The 22021-nt window shown below is 43.1% G+C and overlaps 1 protein-coding gene across 1 annotated transcript in view; it reads right to left on the bottom strand.

The window, feature by feature from the left end:
- The window catches only part of LOC126342056 (peptidoglycan-recognition protein SA-like), a 67847-nt gene that overhangs the window by 17830 nt on the left and 27996 nt on the right, over window positions 1–22021 (bottom strand). Inside the window, exon 3 of the mRNA XM_050001823.1 lies at window positions 16116–16234. Within this exon, the coding sequence (XP_049857780.1) occupies window positions 16116–16234 (119 nt within the window). The remainder of the gene's footprint in view (window positions 1–16115; window positions 16235–22021) is intronic.

Below are 22021 nucleotides of genomic sequence, written 5' to 3' on the forward strand. Positions count from 1 at the left end.
ATGTAAGAATGAATGAATGAATGTAAACTAAGTCTGTTTTATAATAGAAACAATGTAGAAACCATGCGAATGCAACAATTCGTCTTATTACATGTGCCGTATGTCGCAATACTTTCTATTCTACAAGTTTCTACGATCAGTCTCATAAAGATTCGTGCAGTGCTGCATAGGTCACATTATAATTGTTAAAAATGAATGAAATTATTATAGTGAATTTTATTGGACTTTCTTGTATATCCTTTTTTTATTTCCAATTCCCTTTCTTTCAAGAAGAACATTAGGAAAATAATAAATGAATAATTAAATATTGATAATTTGCACGGTCACAATAAATGTGTTGTTAGAAGTATGTAAGAATTAAAAAAGAAACTGCCGTCATCGCGATTCGAATCAGAGACCCTGCTCTTATAAAACATTTACTCGCTCGGCTGCGATCTCTGAGTACTAGCTGTCCTCAAAAGTACATAAGCACACTTACAATTTTGAAACTATCTTTTCGAAGACGGTTGAGAGTTGTGTCTTCCTGTTTTTATATGTTTAAGCCCTAGTAGTGTCCTACACACTCTGTCAATATGAATCTAACGGTGAAGGGAAGTTCGTATGGTTCCCTTGTTCGCACTGAAAGCACGTTTTACCACGGACAACGATGTACAGCAGGAAGGCGCTACCATTCATGCAAACATTAACATTCGAGAATATGCATCATTACAACTAATTTCGAGAACCTTCCAGGTATGGCAAGTAATAAATAAATATCTGGTGTTGATCGGATTTGAAATAGCGGCCCGCGGCACGCCACCGAGCAACTACTCCATTTCCGCGTACAGCAGAGCTCGTGGTATATCACATATGTATCACAGAAAATGGACTTTTACTTTACTGCGCTGAAAAAATTCAAGTGTTGGAAACAGACATTCCTCTAAAAACTTCTCTCATGCGCCTTTGTGAAATTTATATTGATATGCTTCGCAAGTTTGTTATTACCTTTTAAATGGAAATATGGTTAAGATTTCTTGACGTAGCCCACATGCACGAGGAATATTTCACCTGGAATCTGCGGAAGGTGCAACAACTTATCTTTTTTCCTTTGTAAGCGCACTGACGAGCCAAAACATTATGAACACTGCGAGGTTGAATGCCTCCTGGTGGTGGTGCGGGCACGTGACCCAATAAGGGAAAAAACAAGCAGAAGGGAGACGAATGGGCATCATTACAGCGAAGACACGGGCCGCAAATGCAGAAATCCATTGATGCAAGCGCTTCTGACAAAGGGAACATTGATGTGGCGCTTCGACTCGTAACGAGAATCTCTGAAACGGTGAAGCTGGACGCCTGCGGTATTGCGTGAGTACCAATGGAAAGTGGTTGAAGGACAGTGAAACCACTAGTAGGCCGTATGGTTTCATCACAAAACGTACGGGTCGGAGGATCCTCCACTGTGTAATCCAGGATAGGCAGCGATCTGTGGCAGTCTGATGACAGAGTATAACGCTGGTGAAGGCACAAGCGTTTCGAACCACACCGTTCAAAGGCCATTTTTGGACATGGAGGTCCACATCACGCGACCTCTACGTGTCCCTGTGTTGACCAAACGACATCGTCAGTTATGATTGCAGTGGCCACATCATCACTGAGTTTCCACTGTGGACCAATAGAAACGTGTCGCCTGTCGAATGAATCGCATTTCTTGTTCACCAGGTCGTTGGTTGCCAGAGGCAGTGATCCAGGCGAATCGCTGTACGAAACATGCACCGCGCCATAAATACAGGCCGGTAAGGGCAGAATTATGCTATGGCGGTACAATGAGTTTAGCTTCCACGGGATCTGTGGTGGTAATCTATCATAACAGTAGTGAACTACATGAACATATTGCCGACCGACTGCATAGCTTCATGCTTAAACACACTCCCTGTGGCGATGACATTTTTCAGCATGATAACTGTCCGTGTTGCAAGGTCAGCATCTGATGCAGTGTTTTGAGGGTCTATTACAGTGAACTCCCATTGATGTCTTGGCCCGCAAATGAGCCTGATCTACGTCCATTGGAACACACATCGGGAGCCAGCTGCGTTACCGTAAACCACCATCCCGTAATCTACGCGAATTGCTTGATATGTGCGTAGATATCTAGTGCCACATTCTTCTGGACTCCTTTCAAGGACTTGTAGACACGATGCAAAGCGTCTGAAAAGTAGAACCACACGCTATTAAACAGGTGGTCATAATGTTTTGCCTCATCGGTGTACGTATTTGTAGTCGTATTTTCTGACATGTTACACATCCTTGGGCTCTCATCAGTATGGATATAGACAACAAATAATACACCTAATGTAAGTGCTCTACTAAGCGTCGTCGTATTGTATGTGGTATTCCGTTGCCTCCCCCACTCTTTGAACTAGCTTACCCAGTCATTTGTAGGGTCACCGACAGGTTAACAGGGATTCCAAACCACGGTGCAGCGTTGTATTTTTCACTTTAACAAACATTGCTACAGGTGAAACCATGCAAAAGTACTGGAACTCGAGCCGAGGACTTACGACCATATTCTGCCCCCTCATCGCAGAGTCACTGATCTACAATGAGATGGATAACAAAACTATTTTTGCTGTCCAAAGTCTTATACGGCTCTGATGCGACGTCGAGAAAATTGTATGTGTGTGTGTTGGGGGGCGGGGGGGGGGGCTATGAACAAACGCTGCCGAGAGAAAAAAAGGCTTCTCATACGATGTGTCTCACTGTCTAAGTATACGACGATGGTTATCACGCATTTGAACGAAGATCTCCTTTGTAGGCAGATTCCATTTCAATAGTATTGTACCAAAAAACCAAAATGTGCCATCTGCCTTACCCACGACTGAGCCTATGTGATCGTTCCACTTCATATCCCTATAAAGTGTTATCCAATTCCAAATGTGGCTAAGGGATATTGAAGTCTTAGGATACGAAGTTTTTTAGTTTTGTGAAGTGCATAGTTTTATATTTTTGAACATTTGAAGTAAGATGCCACGCTTTTTACATCCCTTTGAAACTTTATTAAGGTCTCGACTAAGATTTGTGCAGGTTTTATAAGATAGTCTATTATACATAGTTGTGTCATCTGCAAAAAGTCTCAGGTCGCTACTTTCATGTCTGAAAGAACTCTCACTGTTGCCGATCCATAGCTGTACGAAAGGTTAATGCGATCGCTCACGATAAGCGGGAAATCCGGATTCGAATCCCCATCTGGCACAAATATTCATACGTAACTATAGGGTAGCAGATAGGTTACCTCAAATCTGTACGAGCCAACAGGACACTTACCTATCAACGGAGCTCTCGTGTGTAGTTCATTCTTTTTGTTGAAATTATTATTTTGGAAATACTTGAAATTACGAAATTTCTGGCATACTTAAAATTCATATTATTAGCTACAGAGTCCAACACGAATTATTAAATTTATTTCTGGACGCATTTATAAAATAATGATATAACTTGAAGATTCTTCTTTTGTCAAGAAAGTGTGTAAACTCTTTCGTCTTGTAAACTCTTTGGAATATTCTGAGTAACCCAGAATGTAGGGAGTAGTGGGTATGGCTCTGATGGAGACATGCGTATTTTTTATGATCGACACTAACAATGTAATTTGGAATATTAAGTGAAAATTTTAAAGACGGTGTGATATTTAATAATGTGACAAAGAATAAAATTCTAGAGTAATAAAGGAAAGTCTCAGTTATTTAGGCATCTGAAAGCCACTATATCAGAATTTCAGCCGCAAGAATGTAGCCCTAGATGCAATAACTTGAGCCAACAACAAGAAGAGAAAATGAAGGTAGGTAAAAAGTTTTTCTTTTGTACATCTTACGCCTCTCGAAGCTTTTGAAACTAATCAAGACACTACGAAAAATTTAATATTAATGTATAGGAGGGTAAGACTACAACAGCCAGTATTGAGTTTTCAAATCTATTGGGATATGATTGAGCCTCTGTCTAAAAACTAATATTGAACGGAAAGCAACCTATTGGCTCTAACGAATTTGAGATAACGACTATACAGTTACACTTTAGGTGACATCATTTGGCCGAAAGAAAACAACTGCGATCTCTTATTCACTCCCTGAACGGAAGCATGCGGAGATCCAGACACACTTATTATGATGAACTGAGCACTAGGTGTCACGAGAGACGGCCCCGGCACTAGAAAAGGTAGCGGGGGAGCACTGTGTTGTCAGAGGAGCAGAAAGAGAGCTCGGCGGCTTCGAACGTGGACTGGTCATTGAGTGTCACCTGAGTAACAAATCCAGTAGGGACACTTCAACCCTAAAGCTACCCAAGTTGACTGTTGGTGACGTGATTGTGAAGTGTAAATGCAAAGGGAGAACCAGGTGTAAACCCAAACCAGGGAGACGTCGAACTGACGGACAGGAGGATCCAATGGGCGTTGAAGGGTTGCAGGGGGTGGTACAAAAGTTGCATGAAATGAGCTGAAGGAATCACTTGCGAGTTCCAAAGCGCTACCCACAGCGTAGCTAGCGCAATGAATGGGAGTTAAAATGAATGATGATGAGGTTTGGTTTGTGGGGCGCTCAACTGCGCGCTTATCAGAGCCCGTACAAATTCCCAAACTTTCCTCAGTCCAATCTCGCCACTTTCATGAATCTTGATGAAATGATAAGGGCAACACAAACACCCAGTCATCTCGAGGCAGGTGAAAATCCCTGACCCCGCTAGGAATCGAAGCTGGGACCCCGTGCTCGGGAAGCGAGAACGCGACCGCGAGACTACGAGCAGAGGACTATAATGAACGAGGTACAGTGGCCGAGTAGCTCCTCTTAAGCCACATATTTCTGTATTCAGCGAGGTGGTGTGGAGTGCGACGGCACTTGACAGTGGATGAATAAACGAGTCATTTCAAGCGATGAATGACGAAATATCCGTTGGTAATCCAATGGAAGCGTTAGGGTTTGGTGAATGCCTGGAGAACGTCACCTGCCAAAAAGGCCAACAGCGCAACGGAGGAGGTGGAGTTAAAGTATAGACTGCTGCGTGGTTCCCTTATTGTGCTTGCGAAATCGCTAAATGCGGAAGGATATGAATAAATTTTGCAACATTATGCACAGCGTAGAGTAGAGGAGCAGTTTGCAGATGATGACTGTGTCAGTGTGGCAAAGCACTGTGTCAAAGTAGCAGCTGCGAGGCAATGCTTCGTTGAAGTTAACATTCCTGAAATGGACTGGCCTACCCAAAGAGTCCCTACTCGAACCCAGTGGAACAATTCTGGGACGAGTTAGAACGTGGACTTCAGTCGAGACCCCAGCGTGCAATGTCACTACACTTGTGTGGTTTCGGCTCTTGGGGAAGGGGGGGTTGCCGTTCCTCCACAAACATTCACAGACTTTACTGAACTTGCCCCATGAGAGTTCAAACAGTGAAAACGGTGAGGGGTGGATGCATCCCACAATGTCCACTAATAGGTGTCCGGATCTTTTTGATCAGATATACTCACGAAGACATTGTCAAAAGCGTGATTTATTCACGGTAGCTCAGTCCTCGTGTAGCTGGTCGCTTCACAACGTTACGTGCCTAACGTTCCGTCGACGGAGGGCGACGGTACGTCACTGCCCGTGCCATTAGCGCCTGTAGCTATTGGAGCCGATGCGGCCTTAACGGCGGAGCGGTCAGGGGCCTCGCGCCGTCCTTGTAACCAGCGGCCGCTGACGCCGGCGTGTTTCCCGCTGAGGTCAGACAGCCCCCGCTCCGGGTGAAGTCCCCGCTGCGAAGACAGTGTCCCGCGCCGTTACACTGCTACTGATGGCACGGATCGTAGCGGCGTGCCTGGCAGCGCAGCCTTTCCTAACAAATGCCACGTTCCCCATTCATCACGTGACTGAGCGCTGAGATTCAGCGTAGATTACATATACTTTTTCATCCATAGTTTCATTGTGCTCCCTGCCGCCGTTGGATAAGCAGCTGCAGCAGCAAGTCGTATAACCCTAGCTTACTTATTTGTTCGATAGTTTAATTAATTTCTTTGCGTGTTTTTGGGTACTTGCATTGTTTAATTCGTATATTTCGGGCGTATTATAGTATTTGAGGGTTGTAGCATCGCGCCTTAGTACCTGAATAGTGTAAATTTGCGTAGTCGTCTGTCTTCTGTTTTTGTTTTGAACAGCCAGTGTCGGTTGGTCACAGCCATTGTGCTCCCTGCCGCCGTTGGATAAGCAGCTGCAGCAGCAAGTCGTATAACCCTAGCTTACTTATTTGTTAGATAGTTTAATTAATTTCTTTGCGTGTTTTTGGGCACTTGCATTGTTTAATTCATATATTTCGGGCGTATTATAGTATTTGACAGTTATAGCATCGCGCTTTAGTGTTTACTTGGTAGATTCTTATTTAAATTGCGTGAGAGTTTCGTATATAAGGTGCAATTTCGAGTTTTAGTTACTGTAATCGTAAATTCAGCAGATTGTAGCGCAGTCGTTAGGCATTTGTACAGGTTAGTTGATACATTCTTTGCGTGTTTCGCTTGCGTTATCTAGGCACGGACTCGTGTTTCAGTAACTGTTGTTCAACATCGATTAGAATGGACAGGGACTGCGATTGCTGTGTTCGGATGAGGGCTGACTTGGCATCCCTTCGCTCACAGCTGCAATCGACGCTGACTTCGGTCGCGCAGCTTGAGGCTGTTGCCAATGGGCACCACTGTGGGGAGCCGGACTTGGGTATCACGGGGATGTCAACCTCGTCCCGTCTGTCCCCAGATCGGTCTGCCGCTGTGGTTGCCCCGGTTGCTGCCCGCAGTGGGGCTGAGCCCTCGCCTGTGGTTGATTGGGAGGTCGTTCCAAGGCGTGGCAGGCAGCGAAAGGCGTCCCCGGAGGCTGATCAGAAAGCCTCCCCGGTGCGTCTGACAAACCGGTTTCAGGCACTGTCCCTGGCTGAGCCAGATGCAGCTGCCTGCCCTGTTTCAGAGGATCATTCTCAGCCTTCAAGGTCCGGGCAGTCGCAGAGGGTGGGCTTACTGGCAGTTGGGAGCTCCAATGTTAGGCGCGTAATGGGGCCCCTTAGGGATACGGCGGCTAAGGAGGGGAAGAAATGCAGTGTGCACTCCGTGTGCATTCCGGGAGGAGTCATTCCTGATGTGGAAAGGGTCCTTCCGGATGCCATGAAGAGCACAGGGTGCAGCCAGCTGCAGGTGGTGGCACATGTCGGCACTAATGACGTGTGTCGCTTTTGATCTGAGGAAATTCTCTCTGGATTCCAGCGGCTATCTGATTTGGTGAAGGCTGCCGGTCTTGCTTACGAGATGAAGGCAGAGCTCACCATCTGCAGCATCGTTGGCAGAACCGACTGCGGACCTTTGGTGCAGAGCCGGGTGGAGGGTCTGAATCAGAGGCTCAGACGGTTTTGCGACCGTATTGGCTGCAGATTCCTTGACTTGCGCCATAGGGTGGTGGGGTTTCGGGTTCCGCTGAATAGGTCAGGAGTTCACTACACTCAGCTGGCGGCTACACGGGTAGCGGAGGCTGTGTGGCGTGGACTGGGCGTTTTTTTAGGTTAGAAGGCCTCGGGAAAGTGCGGGATGGGCTGCAATGTCAAAGGGAGCTTGGCAATTACAGGACGTGCTTGGATCAAGGAACAGTCGGAAATATAGTTGTAAATTGTTGTAGTTGCGCTGGAAAAGTCCCTGAGCTTCAAGCGCTAATAGAAAGCACAGAAGCTGATATCGTTATAGGTACAGAAAGCTGGCTAAAGCCTGAAATAAGTTCTGCAGAAATTTTTACGAAGTCTCAGACGGTGTTCAGGAAAGATAGATTAGGCAGAATTGGTGGTGGAGTGTTTGTGTCTGTCAGTAGTGGTTTATCTTGTAGTGAAGTCGAAGTAGATACTCCGTGCTAATTGGTATGGGTGGAGGTTATACTTAACAGCCGAATTAAGTTAATAATTGGCTCCTTCTACCGACCCCCAGACTCCGATGATACAGTTGCGGAACAGTTCAGAGAAAGTTTGAGTCTCGTAACAAATAAATACCCCACTCATACGGTTATAGTTGGTGGGGACTTCAACCTACCCTCGGTATGTTGGCAAAAATACTTGTTCAAATCCGGGGTATGGGTGGAGGTTATACTTAACAGCCGAATTAAGTTAATAATTGGCTCCTTCTACCGACCCCCAGACTCCGATGATACAGTTGCGGAACAGTTCAGAGAAAGTTTGAGTCTCGTAACAAATAAATACCCCACTCATACGGTTATAGTTGGTGGGGACTTCAACCTACCCTCGGTATGTTGGCAAAAATACTTGTTCAAATCCGGTGGTAGGCAGTAAACGTCTTCCGAGATTGTCCTAAATGCTTTCTCCAAAAATTATTTCGAGCAGTTAGTCCACGAACCCACGTGAAATGCAAATGGTTGCGAAAACACACTTGACCTCTTGGCCACAAACAATCCAGAGCTGATAGAGAGCATCATGACTGATACAGGGATTAGTGATCACAAGGTCGTTGTAGCTAGGCTCAATACCATTTCTTCCAAATCCATCAGAAACAAACGCAAAATAATTTTATTTAAAAAAGCGGATAAAGTGTCACTAGAAGCCTTCCTAAAAGACAATTTCCATTCCTTCCGAACTGACTATGCGAATGTAGACGAGATGTGGCTCAAATTCAAAGATATAGTAGCAACAGCAATTGAGATATTCATACCTCAAATTGGTAAGAGATGGAACGGATCCCCCGTGGTACACAAAAAAGGTACGAACGCTGTTGCACAGGCAACGGAAAAAGCATGCGAAGTTCAGAAGAACGCGAAATCCCGAAGATGGGCTAAAATTTACAGACGCGCGAAATTTGGCACGTACTTCGATGCGAGACGCCTTTAATAGGTTCCACAACGAAACATTGTCTCGAAATTTGGTAGAAAATCCGAAGAAATTCTGGTCGTATGTAAAGTACACAAGCGGCAAGACGCAGTCAATACCTTCGCTGCGCAGTGCCGATGGTACTGTTGTTACCGACGACTGTGCCGCTAAAGCGGAGTTATTGAACGCAGTTTTCCGAAATTCCTTCACCAGGGAAGACGAATGGAATATTCCAGAATTTGAAACACGAACAGCTGCTAGCATGAGTTTCTTAGAAGTAGATACCTTAGGGGTTGCGAAGCAACTCAAATCACTTGATACGGGCAAGTCTTCAGGTCCAGATTGTATACCGATTAGGTTCCTTTCAGATTACGCTGATACTATAGCTCCCTACTTAGCACTCATATACAACCGCTCGCTCACCGATAGATCTGTACCTACAGATTGGAAAATTGCGCAGGTCGCACCAGTGTTCAAGAAGGGTAGTAGGAGTAATCCATTTAACTACAGACCTATATCATTGACGTCGGTTTGCAGTAGTGTTTTGGAGCATATACTGTATTCAAACATTATGAATCACCTCGAAGGGAACGATCTATTGACTAGTAATCAGCATGCCTTCAGAAAACATCGCTCTTGTGCAACGCAGCTAGCTCTTTATTCGCACGAAGTAATGGCCGCTATCGACAGGGGATCTCAGGTTGATTCCGTATTTCTGAATTTCCGGAAAGCTTTTGACACCGTTCCTCACAAGCGACTTCTAATCAAGCTGCGGAGCTATGGGGTATCGTCTCAGTTGTGCGACTGGATTCGTGATTTCCTGTCAGGAAGGTCGCAGTTCGTAGTAATAGACGGCAAATCATCTAGTAAAACTGAAGTGATATCAGGTGTTCCCCAGGGAAGCGTCCTGGGACCTCTGCTGTTCCTGATCTATATAAATGACCCGGGTGACAATCTGAGCAGTTCTCAGATTGTTCGCAGATGATGTTGTAATTTACCGTCTAGAAAGGTCATCCGAAGACCAGTATCAGTTGCAAAGCGATTTAGAAAAGATTGCTGTATGGTGTGTCAGGTGGCAGTTGACGCTAAATAACGAAAAGTGTGAGATTATCCACATGATTCCAAAAGAAATCCGTTGGAATTCGATTACTCGATAAATAGTACAATTCTCAAGGCTGTCAATTCAACTAAGTACCTGGGTGTTAAAATTACGAACAACTTCAGTTGGAAGGACCACATAGATAATATTGTCGGGAAGGCGAGCCAAAGGTTGCGTTTCATTGGCAGGACACTTAGAAGATGCAACAAGTCCACTAAAGAGACAGCTTACACTACACTCGTTCGTCCTATGCTAGAATATTGCTGCGCGGTGTGGGATCCTTACTAGGTGGGATTGACGGAGGACATCGAAAGGGTGCAAAAAAGGGCAGCTCGTTTTGTATTATCACGTTATAGGGGGGAGAGTGTGGCAGATATGATACACGAGTTGGGATGGAAGTCATTACAGCATAGACGTTTTTCGTATGATTGTGGTTCGATGAACCCTCTGCCAAGCACTTAAATGTGAATTGCAGAGTAGTCATGTAGATGTCATGTAGATTACGAGAAGATCCTCAAGGATATAGAGCGTCTCCTAAAACAAGTATACCTAGTAATGTCCTTTCCACAGAAGTTGTTGTCTCTGGTCCGAAAACTGGTTTGATGCAGTTTTCCAGCCCACACTATTCTGCTGAACCCGCTTCCTGTATTAGAGCCTGTCCCACACTTCGCCCATTCACAAACTGAAGATTTTAACATGCCTCAGAGTGTGTCCTACCAACCGATCCCATACTTCAGTCAAGTTGTGCCGCAGTTAGTTAAATATTCCATAGATCATTTGAACGACTTTTTTATCGAAATTATATGGAACGAGTCAGTTTCCATAGTATATATGCACGATTAGTGTTCACATTAACAAACATTATCATTTTATTCCTACTCATGCAACTGAATTTGAAAACAAAACTTTTTCTACTGATTACCAGGTTATTACGTACAAATTCGCCAGTGGAGTAGGAGGAGTCCAGGAGAAATAATTTGAAATCAGGTTTAAACCTTAGTCCATTGCGTGTCAGACATTTTCCGGTGCTAAAATACGGATCTGAACCTTCTAGCAGTCAAACTGGAGTCACCCTAGAATCAACAAGACGAGCCATAACAACTTCGACGAAATCTGCTTGGGAATCCATTCAAAAAAGTGCCAAAATTAATGACTTTTTTACAGTGACTTCATTATTTCTATTCTGACGATACCAGCCACAGCCAATAACTTTGTTTTTGCCCTATAAAGCGAACATACGCTGCGTGAGCTACATTATTAATCCGATTTCTAACTTACTTTGCAAGTGGTGGTATTGTTAGATGTTCAGAGCATTATCGGCACGGCCTCAAATCATCTGTCGATTATAACGATCTAACGCGCCAATTGCACAGGGTTTGGCATGTTATTACTCAGGAAGACCTCCAGTTGCTCTATCAGTCCATGTCAAGCCGAATAACAGTTTGCATAGGGGCCAGAGGTGGACCACTGCGTTATTGACTTTCTCAGTTCATGAAGTTCTTTCTCTTGAATAAATCACTCAGTGTTTCCGAAGCTTTAATCATTTGTATATGTACGTAAGATTTCGGTCTCACTAGCGTACTTCTTTCGTGGACCTCTTCTCTCTTCTGAGTGTTTATATGGATGTTGAAAGACGTATGAAACAATGAGTAACATTACGCGCCTGATGCCCTAATTAACAGTATCGAAAGCTAAATGTACAGTCAAAATACTTGTCGTAGACAAATAGTTTTAACGATTTAACTATCACAAATAAATAAATGCAATTTCTATTACTGCTTTAACAAATGTTACTCAGTGGTGACAAAATTGTCACATCATAGGAGCTAGAGATCGAGAGTTACCTATTCTCAAAGTGTGGGATTAAAATACTGATCTTATCAATGTAGAACTGGCCACTAGACATCACGGGCGCCAGACCCGCCAGTATAAGAGGAGGCGGAGAGTATAGTGTTGTCAGTACAAAAGCAGAAAGACCTGAATAGGTAGGCGAGGAGAGTTCAGAGAATTGTAACGTGGAATAGTTATTTGATGTCACCCCGTTGAAAGTTCCATTAGCGGCATTGCAACCCTTTTAAAGCACCCACATTGACTGTTGGTGATACGATTGTGAAATGGAAGCGCCACGGAACAATCACAGCTAAATCAAGACCAGGGAGACTGGACAGTGCAACGCTGGAAACGATTGACAGTGATAAATCAGGCTGTACCTTGTGGCAATGTGATAGAAGCGTTAGAGATTGGCAAAAGCCTTCAGAAAATTACCTGCCATACGGTATAACGCCAATAGTGATGTTTGCAGATTGGAGTGTTATTGTATGGGCGTGTTTTCGTTTTTAGCTTATGGAGCCTTATTGAGCTTAAGGAAACACTAAATATGTAAAAATACGACCAGTTTCTAGCATTGTGTTCTGCATACAGGAGATGAACAGTTCTAAGAGGATCATTGTTCGTATCAGCATGTCAATGCACCCGTTCATAAACCAACAAGCAATGCTTTGTGGAATGTAACATTCATTAAATAGACTGGCTTGGGAAGAGTCCCGACCAGAACCCAGTGGGTCACCTTTGGGATGAGTACGAATGTCGACTTCACTTTAGACCACAGCATCCAACCTTCGCTGCTTTCGGCTCTTGAGGAAAAATGGACTACCATTCCTCCACAGACATTCAACTAACTCACTAAACGTGTCGCCAGCAGAGTTAAAGCCGCCATAAAGGTGAAAGGTGGACACACTCCACATTAATGTCCACTAACAGGTGTTCGGCTGCTTTTAATCAGATAATGTACCTGTTCTCATCTAGGTGCCTCTCTAAGAGATGCCATTATTTACTCTGCATCAAAATTTTGTGTTTCTGCTATACGTTACTATCGTCCAACGAGAATAATTTTCTGCACACAACACAAACTCAGCATCCTGTAGTGTTGGTCATCCTCTGTCTCAAATCGTTTACGAGAAATGAAAGCACTGGCGGTCATATTACGCTTCCTTGGGGCAGACAGTACTGCGCCCCCATTTACGAGAACACAAGTGCCTTCACCCGACTGCCCAGGAAGTTCATTCATTGGAAGAGGAGCCAAAATACGCTTATTCGTTTCTGGGCTTATCCACAGATACAGCGGGATATCTTCGGGCGAAAGGGTAGGTCAGCGATCAGCATCGTGGATTCTTAATTTAGTGACCAGTGTTGGAAAACCGATTTTCATTTATTTTATTTTATTTTTATTGTTTTCATCTACGTACCCATGTCCGTAGAAGGTTATTACATAAATGTTTCTTATCAAACTAGGTGATACAAGAGCGTTGTATTAATTGTAAAATTACAGCTGCATTTCACAGTAAGTGTCAGACATTTACTGTACAATATATCTGTATGTTGGGGGGGGGGGGGGGGAGCTACAATCTTTTGAAATTCCTTTACTCTGCTATTTGATCCTTGCATGATTTCTTATGTTAATTCTTACAGTTTATTCATATGTTTATTCTTCAGGGAGATCTGGTGCATTTCCGTGGATGATACTGGTCATAGAAACGCTCGAAACACAGATTTTCCGAACACCACAAGCATCGCGTGAAAGCAAGTTTGCCATCGTGACATTTCTTCGCACGAGTCTCACTAGGGAAAGAAACATCTTTAACATTGGTGAGCATTTCGCGCCAAACCATGCATAGCGGAACACTTTTCTGAAAACTGGTGCTTGCAATTAATTATGAATCAAGATACACTACAGGAATTTCACCGAAAATAATTTGAAATAATTTTTTTTAATTTATTCATCTGACATTATTAGTAGACGAGTAAGGGCACCGTTATGTCAGTATATACAGGAAAACAATAGTGCAGCAATCTTCCACGGACAATTACACAGGGTGATTATAATTAAACTTTCAAAACGCTGTGGAAATAACACCACTGGTCAGATTGACGTCAAATTGCAACGAAATATTATCGGAGAAGAGGGAAACCGTATGGCAGAAAAAGAAAAATAGTGTGAAATTTGATCAATATCTAAATGAAAACACCTGTCATGGGCACGACCCACTGAAGTCGGTATAACTTGCTGGGTACATGGCTTTTCCTCCTTTCGCCGTGACTGTCTCATTGCAGGATCGCGCTCTACGTATAAAGCTGTATTACAAGAATGATGATTGTGCATAAGTCGCTCTGCAGAAGTTCCGCACTCTGAACGGTCTGAATAAAAGGCGTTGGTCCGATGACTGCCGAGTGTCTGGAGAAAATGATTCGGAAATTCAGAAACACGGGTGTTTTTGGTGTGCAACCTGTTAGAGGGAGGAAACGAATTGATTCGACGTCAGTGGAAGCAGTGGCCACAGCAATGCAGGAGGAGACCAGTGGTGGTGTACAAACGTGTAGTGCACGGAGAATTTCCCTAACATTGGACATACCCGAGAGCGCGATGCGAAAATCCTACGAAACATCCTGCTTTTTCCTATTCATTCAAAATTACCCATGTGCACCAGTTGCTTCCTGCTGACCTGCCAGCAAGAGAGACCTTGCTTTAGTATTTCTTGCTCGCATGGAAGTGGACAATGATTGGCCGTGGAAGATTTTGTGGACAGATGAAGCCCACTTCCATCTAAAAGGATATGTCGAATATGAGCAACGGAATATCCACTCGAAAATAACCAGTATCACTTCATCCTGAAAAGGTCACTGTGGTGCAGATTTACGGCATCATTTATCACAGGGCCATATTTTTTCGAAGAGACTGGTGCTTCCGGTCCTGTTACTTCTACCGTCACTGGTAAGCGCTATGAATGCCTTTTGTGCAACCACGCCATATCAGCTCTCCAAACAGCGTGGCTGTGTGTATCGGATCATTTTTATGCAAGATGGCGCACCTCCGCACACTGCAAATCCAGTTAAGCAACTGCTGAAGCGCCATTTCGGAACTGCTAGAATTATCAGCCGCCATTTCCCTACAGCCTGGCCCTCCCGATCACCTGATCTTAATCCGTGTGACTTCTGGTTGTAGGGCTATTTGGAAGTGTGCTCAGTGTTCCGATTGCAAACTTAGCTGCATTGAAGGCAGGCATTGTGCAAAAAGTTCTGAATGTGACCCCGGAAACAGTTCGATCTATTGTGGAACATGCTGTTTCTCGGTTTCAACTTGTTGCAGGAAACTGCGGACAACATATTTAACATGTTTTGCGCCAGTCACCGGAAATTAATAATTCGATTTCATTTTGATGGATGCTTTTTATGCGGTGTTTGGCCTCAGGACAATTAAAAACCGATGTGAATGATGCTTTATGCAATTTTTGGCCTCGAGACCTTGCTGTGATGGATGGGCTTACGTAACTAACAGTATGACAGCTGTACACGCGTGCACACTGAGTAGTACAGTTTGTTTAACGTCAAACGTAACCTAAAGCATCGATGGCTAATTCGTTTGTCTTTGTAGTGGACCACTATTAAATTATGATGTTTACAGCGCCATCTGTTGCTACATTTTGTAACTATATTTTTCTTCTACCGCACGTTTCTTCCCTTCTGCAATAATATTCCGTTGAAATTTGAAGTCATCCTGACCAGTGGTGTTTCTACAGCGGTTTGAAAGTTCAATTATAATGACCCGGTACAAATGAGAGGCCGGGCGGTGTGGCTGTGCTTTCTAGGCGCTTCAGTCCGGAACCGCGCGACTGCTACAGTTCGAATCCTGCCTCGGGCATGGATGTGTGTGACGTCCTTAGGTTAGTTAGGTTTAAGTAGTTCTCAGTTCTAGGGGACTGATGACCTAAGATGTTGAGTCCCATAGTGCTTAGAACCATTTGAACCATTTATAAATGAAAAACAAAAATAAAAATAAAGGGAAAATTAAAGCAAAATAAACGTAATAATGGGTGAAATTTAAAGAAAAATCTATGTCTCTCCACAACTTAATCTGACGATATTGCACGACAAAGGGCACATGAAGTACCTCGAAAATGCCTCAAAAACTTTGACTGTCGTTTTTTCAGAAACAGTTGAGTACCTACCAACAAGCCGAGATACATGTTCGTTTATTGATTCCTCTTCCACAGAGCGGAGTTTCTGGGGAGGTGAGTTATGGCACTTGCCGTGTTCTACACGTCAGAGGTCATAGGAGAGGTTCGTTCCCTCGTGTGAACATATGGCACCAATGCAGTGGAGGGTGCAGCTGGAGGCGCCGGCTCACCTGTGAAGTCGCCGATGAGGGCGATGCCGATGGAGTTCTTGTTGTAGCCGCGCGTGTGGGCGCCCTGCTTGTGCCAGCCTCGCCCCTCGTACACGTTGCCGTCGCCTCCCACCAGGAACCTGCAACACGGCAGTACCTCTCAGTACCTGGCGCCAACTGGCCGGCGAGCCAAGTTAATGCTTAATGTCACATCTGCTGTTGTACAAACAGAGGCAAAAGCTGTAATGCATATTAAAAACTAAATACAGGGTTATTCGCGACCACCTCCAGAATTTCAGAAGACAACTGCATAAAAACTGTAAGACGCACAGAGAAATGACATGCACCAGTGGCTACAGCGTCTCTCCAAGTTTCGATGCGTAATATGCACTGTGGCACAGCTACGCTAGTGGACAGGTGTGTTGAAACCTTTCCATCTCCTCTATATGTCCCTCTTGTTACACAACCTCCCCTTCTACAATAACCTATGAAACCCCTTTCCTTAGCATTTCTATCTCTTGCTTAGTAACAACAAATGAAATCTTCCCTTTGAAATTCATCCTCTTTCTCAGTCTTCGCATACAAACTTAATTTCTGCTTATTAACAGTGATATTCTGATTATTTCTACGAAACATAGAATGTGTCGTCGTGGCCCTCAGTCGTTATCTGTAATCACCCAAAACTGTTCCTTACCTTTTTTACTGTTACTGAATCGTCATCTGACTGCTACATCGAACTGCGACATGAATATACTTCCTCTGGTTTACTATACTCTATTAACTGCTGTTGGGCTGTCATAATAAGTGGCTGTATTTATTACCGAAGCTGACATTACGCTTTAATTAATTTGACTGAAGTTACGTAATTCATAGTTTCACTTTTTCTTAACAACAATAAAATTTTTGCAAGGTTTTACGTTGATGTTTTTAGGATGGATTATAATCAGTAATCCAACATTGCTGGCAAAAATTAATTATATTCTGAAAAAGTTTCTTCAAATATTTACTGCTGGTAATGAAATGATTTTACAAACGTTCAAATGGGACTTTTTACAATAATCTTAAAACTACCATTGCGCAAACATACCTTCAGTAGCCTTGAGTTTCGCAAAGAAAATAATTCAATAATATTAGTTCCTCTTATGATAATAGTTAGCCGATGTCTCTGTACATCCGTTTATAATCTCTTGTAAGTCATAGCTAGTGGCTGGCAGGCACACTGCTCCTCTCAACCTCTCGCTTCAGACCTGCTACCGACACGCTTCACTTCTCGCTTACTACAGACTTCCTACGAACGCTAAAGTGCGGTCACTCCTGCCAACAATGCTTTCTGGTGCAGACAATCCCTGCTACCATTACAAAATGTATCAATGCGCGGACTTTCCCGCCCTTTTTAAAATTATATCTATTTGCGGTCTCTCTTGCCGACAGTACTTTGGTGCAGGCATTCCCTGCTATCGCAATTATTTTCAACATAACAAATATTAATTATTTCTACTTAATCCTATTAATAAAATATAAACATCTCTCATAAATTGTGGTTTGACAACAGAAATATACACGTCTTACAGTGTCACAACATTTAGACGAATCATCCGCTCTGTATTTTCGCATAGAATTTGTTCGTGCTGCAGATAGTGTTTCGTGGCAGTTTATGTCCAAACTGTCAACCTATTTTATAATTTAATATGCACAAACCAATAGTCGTTGTAATCGAGCCTTTATCGTGGGTTAAGAACTGCAAACATTATTCACTACTGCCAATGAATGCACAGCTTATCACTCAGTTTCTCCTTTCTTTTTATCATGGTGAAGGGGACTTAGTGTTGGGTGCTTTCGTCAGCTGGCTCAAGGTAGAAACGTTAACGTAGAAGGACCAAGGTGTCAAATATATTCAGCACTGAAAGAAACACCGAGCAGGTAAAGAACGGGAAAGTCACGATGTCCCATCTCTGCACAGCAGGTGTAGGAAGAAGCTTCCATAAAACTGCATTTCTTGAGACGCTGAAGGGATCCTTTTTGATAAGATAAAAATCTCAGAGCCAGGAAACCACCCTATTGTTCACAGTATTTCCATGAATGAATGTCCGTTTAAATTCCAGTTAGAAGGACTCCAGCTGGCCTACAGTAATTATTTCGGCGGAAGGCACATTTTCCTGTGCGTGTCTGCGTGAAAAGGTTTTGGCTTGGAAACCTGTGATATGGTGGGAAAGTTTTTATATTCTTTCCTGTATCACACCATTATTGGTTAACCATGACAAATCCAAGAGTAGGAATTTATTAAGCTTGTTTATAAAATCATTGTTGGTCTCATTTCGCAAGGTCTGGTGCAGTTGGCCGGCGAGAGTTCTACGCTGGCCGGCGAGAGTTCTACGCTAGCAGGACCAGCTGTATTTCAGTCCAGTTAAGTCACAACACATTAGCTGTAGGGACTCTAAAGAAGCCACTTGCTCCGAGCAATTTATGAATGTTGCATTAAAGGCATCCATAGAGAGCAATGTCTCAGACTTAGAGCAGAGTAAAGACATCGAGATCAGCTCAGAATTTACAATCGACACTGCAGTCGTCTTCAACACTCCTTCCTTCTACGAGCGCTAACCGTGAGCCAGCGAAACAATCACCAAGCCAAGGGAGATGCGAAGCTATTTACGTCAGCGTAACTGCACAGCTTTAACATTCGCACCTTGGTGAATCTATTGCTGTTCGTACTTTTTCCAGGTTTTTTTCTTCACATCACTAATCATTTTTGGGGTCATTGATCACATCCTTACGCTTTCATGTACCTATCCACCTGTGCGAAGTCTATAGTACATGATTACAACATTGTCCATTTACTGAATGATTATTTGCTCGATCCGGTGGGTAAAGAACTTTTTTTGGTGTCTTATGATAATAAATCAAATTGTTATAGGAACTGCTAGTTTCATTGGTAGTTAGATGAGCCACTTCATTAATGTATCTCATGTATGATAGCCATATGTTCATGCTTAACTGGGCCATTCATTTAGACAGACTTTATCCGTTGCGTGACATTGTTTCTCTAAAAATTTGAGTTATCTTATGGGCACCTTTCTTTCCATGTAGGTTGCCGGGGATCAGGCTTAGAACTTCTTAGGCGGTATGCTAAACAGCTCAAACAAAACCTCACAGTAGACATGCCAATCATCATATTTCCCTAAGTGCAAATTTGCACACACATGTTCTTCCTCCTGTACTGTCAAGAGGCGTCGACACTGAAAGCTCTAATGCGAATTATAAAGCTATATGTACGCCGCAGCCATTGATGTGTGTCTACTTTCTTTTTAGTTTTTTTTAGTCTTAGTTTTCAAGCAGTCATCTTCTAGAACGCCAGAGGTACTTATAACACTGCACATAGAGTTAAGATTCCACAACAATACTTGTTTTATATTTTGTTGTGAACTGGCAATATTTAGACAACATTTTATTTTTATACAAGTCTGCTCCATGTGAACAGTATCCCCAACTGGAGCTGAAAGAAGCTCACTATCAGTAGAAAGATGTATGTACATTGATAAATTTATTTTGTTTTCCTGTACAGATAAAAAACATTGCCAAGAGAAAATTAGAGTTAAGTTTCAATTTTCTTTGCAATATTCATTATCAGCTAAAGCAACTTATAAACTTTAATGACAGCATAATCCACAACAGTTCGTGTCATTCAGACGCATTAATACCCATAAGAACACAACAAAATTACTAAAGAGTTATGTACACTAAAACATGTAGCAACAAATAATGGCTAGTAATAAAATGGTAGACAAAATGTACACTAAATTACCGAGAAAAAACGACAATAGAGATAAAGAAATAACATTAACAGGAGGAGCAGACCCAGAAAAACGAAATACATTGCTTCACTTTATTATGGTGCCGTATCAGACTGAACAAACTATAATTTTCGTAAAAATAATGTACGAATCCGGTTCCACACTAACAAAAGTAGGGACAATAGACACACCAGTCACAAAACAAAACCATTTGCACTATCAGGAATCTACAAAATCAAATACGGATAATGTGAAACTTTCAAAGTAGGACAAACAGGTAGATGTCCCTCCTCCAGGTTCAGAGAGCGCACAAACAAACGAGAACCGTAAATTCTCATTTAGTGCATATCTACGAAACTAGTCACAATACCAGCAGCATCGAGGAATCTTTAAAAGTATTACACAGGGTAGAGAAAGCCAGATTAATGGATGGTGTAGAAGAAACAGATTTATAGAGCACAACAGAAGCGACTCAGATAAAGAGACAAATACTTTTTACACGAAGAGTAAGAAGTGGCTAGGCCAGTGAGCTGCAGGAGGCTGAATGGAGCCGGATGTTTGTGCCGTCAAGGCAGCTGCCGCACCGGGAGTTCCCGCATCTACAGACGCAACGCTGTGGGCGTTCACTTACGTGAATGCGTACGGCACACGACGAGAACCGCTTATTTACAGTTACCCGCGCGGTATCTGTCGTACTAGAACCACACAGATGTAAGTCTAGTGTGTTTCTTAAGCGCACTGAACCTTAGAATGTTAGTTGGTGGCCGCCTGGTAATTATTTTGTTTTATTGATTCAATGTCACCCATTTCAGTTTTCACAAACTGTCATATTGTTGTCTTCAGGCCAATGACTGACTTGTTGCAGCCCTCCATGCTAGTGTATCCTTTACAAACCTCATTAGTTGTACATAACTGCTACAACCTACTTCTATTTTAATCTGCTTACTGTAGTTGAACCTTTGTCTCCTGCAGTTTTAATCCCCTTCTCCTACACTTCCTTCCATTATCAAATTGACTATTAACTGATGCTGCAGGATGTGTGTTCTATCGACTGACTCCTCCTTTTAGTCTGATCGAGCCATAAATTTCTTTCTCCCCACTTCGGTTCAGTATCTGCCCATTGCTTAATCGATCTACCCATCTACTCCTCGACACTCTTCGACACTCTTCCGTAGCACCACCTTTCAAATGCTTCGGCGTTTCACTTCCGTACAAGGCGTAGTGACATTTTTGTGGACTACCACTGAAGAATTGTCCACCTACACAATATATACTTACTTTTGTACGACGTATGATACATTTTATATTAAGCATTTTTCATCGTAATAATCGTTTTAATTCAAATTACAAAGTCTTCGAGAGTTTTAGCGTTTTCTTTCGCCGCGCGAACGTCTCTCAGGTCAAGCGACGTTGACGGCTGTTCTTTGGGCAGCAAGGAAAATTCATGACGCCAGATTCAAATGTCATCGGGTCAATGAGTGTCCACCCCTAGGAGCAGCACAAGGCTACACAAAATCTATTGTGCCATTGTTAATAAGAAATAGCCGATACAGTAATTAGTTATTATTCTGGCCGCAGTAGACTCAACTACTACTGTATATATGCTAGTACTGAAAGTCACCGAGCGAGGTGGCGCTGTGGGTAGCACAATCGACTCGCATTCGGGAGGACGTCGGTTCAAACCCGCGTTCGGCCATCTTGATTTAAATTTTCCGTGATTTCCCTAAATCGCTCCAGGCAAATGCCGGGATGGTTTCTTTGAAGGGGCACGGCCGACTTCCTTCCCCGTCATTTCCTAATCCGATGAGACCGATGACCTCGCTGTCTGGTCTTCTCCCCCAAACAACTGAAAGTCACTATGTTGCATTTCATTATATTCTTTAGTGCTTATCAAATTATGCTGAAGTGATTTCCAAAGTTAAAAAGTAATAATTGATTTTTATCTATGTCCTGAGTTATTTATGAAGCATTACACTTCACATACAGGGTGTCCATGAGAAATTGTCACGTTCAGGGATATGACACGAACGATCACTTGAAGCAAGAGAGTCTAGTAAACATGGGCTCAAAAGTGTATACCTTAAGAGCTTTGAGCACTGTCAAATATTTTTCTTCTGCTGAAGAAATGCTCATAGCTCT

The sequence above is a fragment of the Schistocerca gregaria genome, chromosome 1, assembly GCF_023897955.1.
Source record: "Schistocerca gregaria isolate iqSchGreg1 chromosome 1, iqSchGreg1.2, whole genome shotgun sequence".
Classification (NCBI taxonomy): Eukaryota; Metazoa; Arthropoda; class Insecta; order Orthoptera; family Acrididae; genus Schistocerca; species Schistocerca gregaria.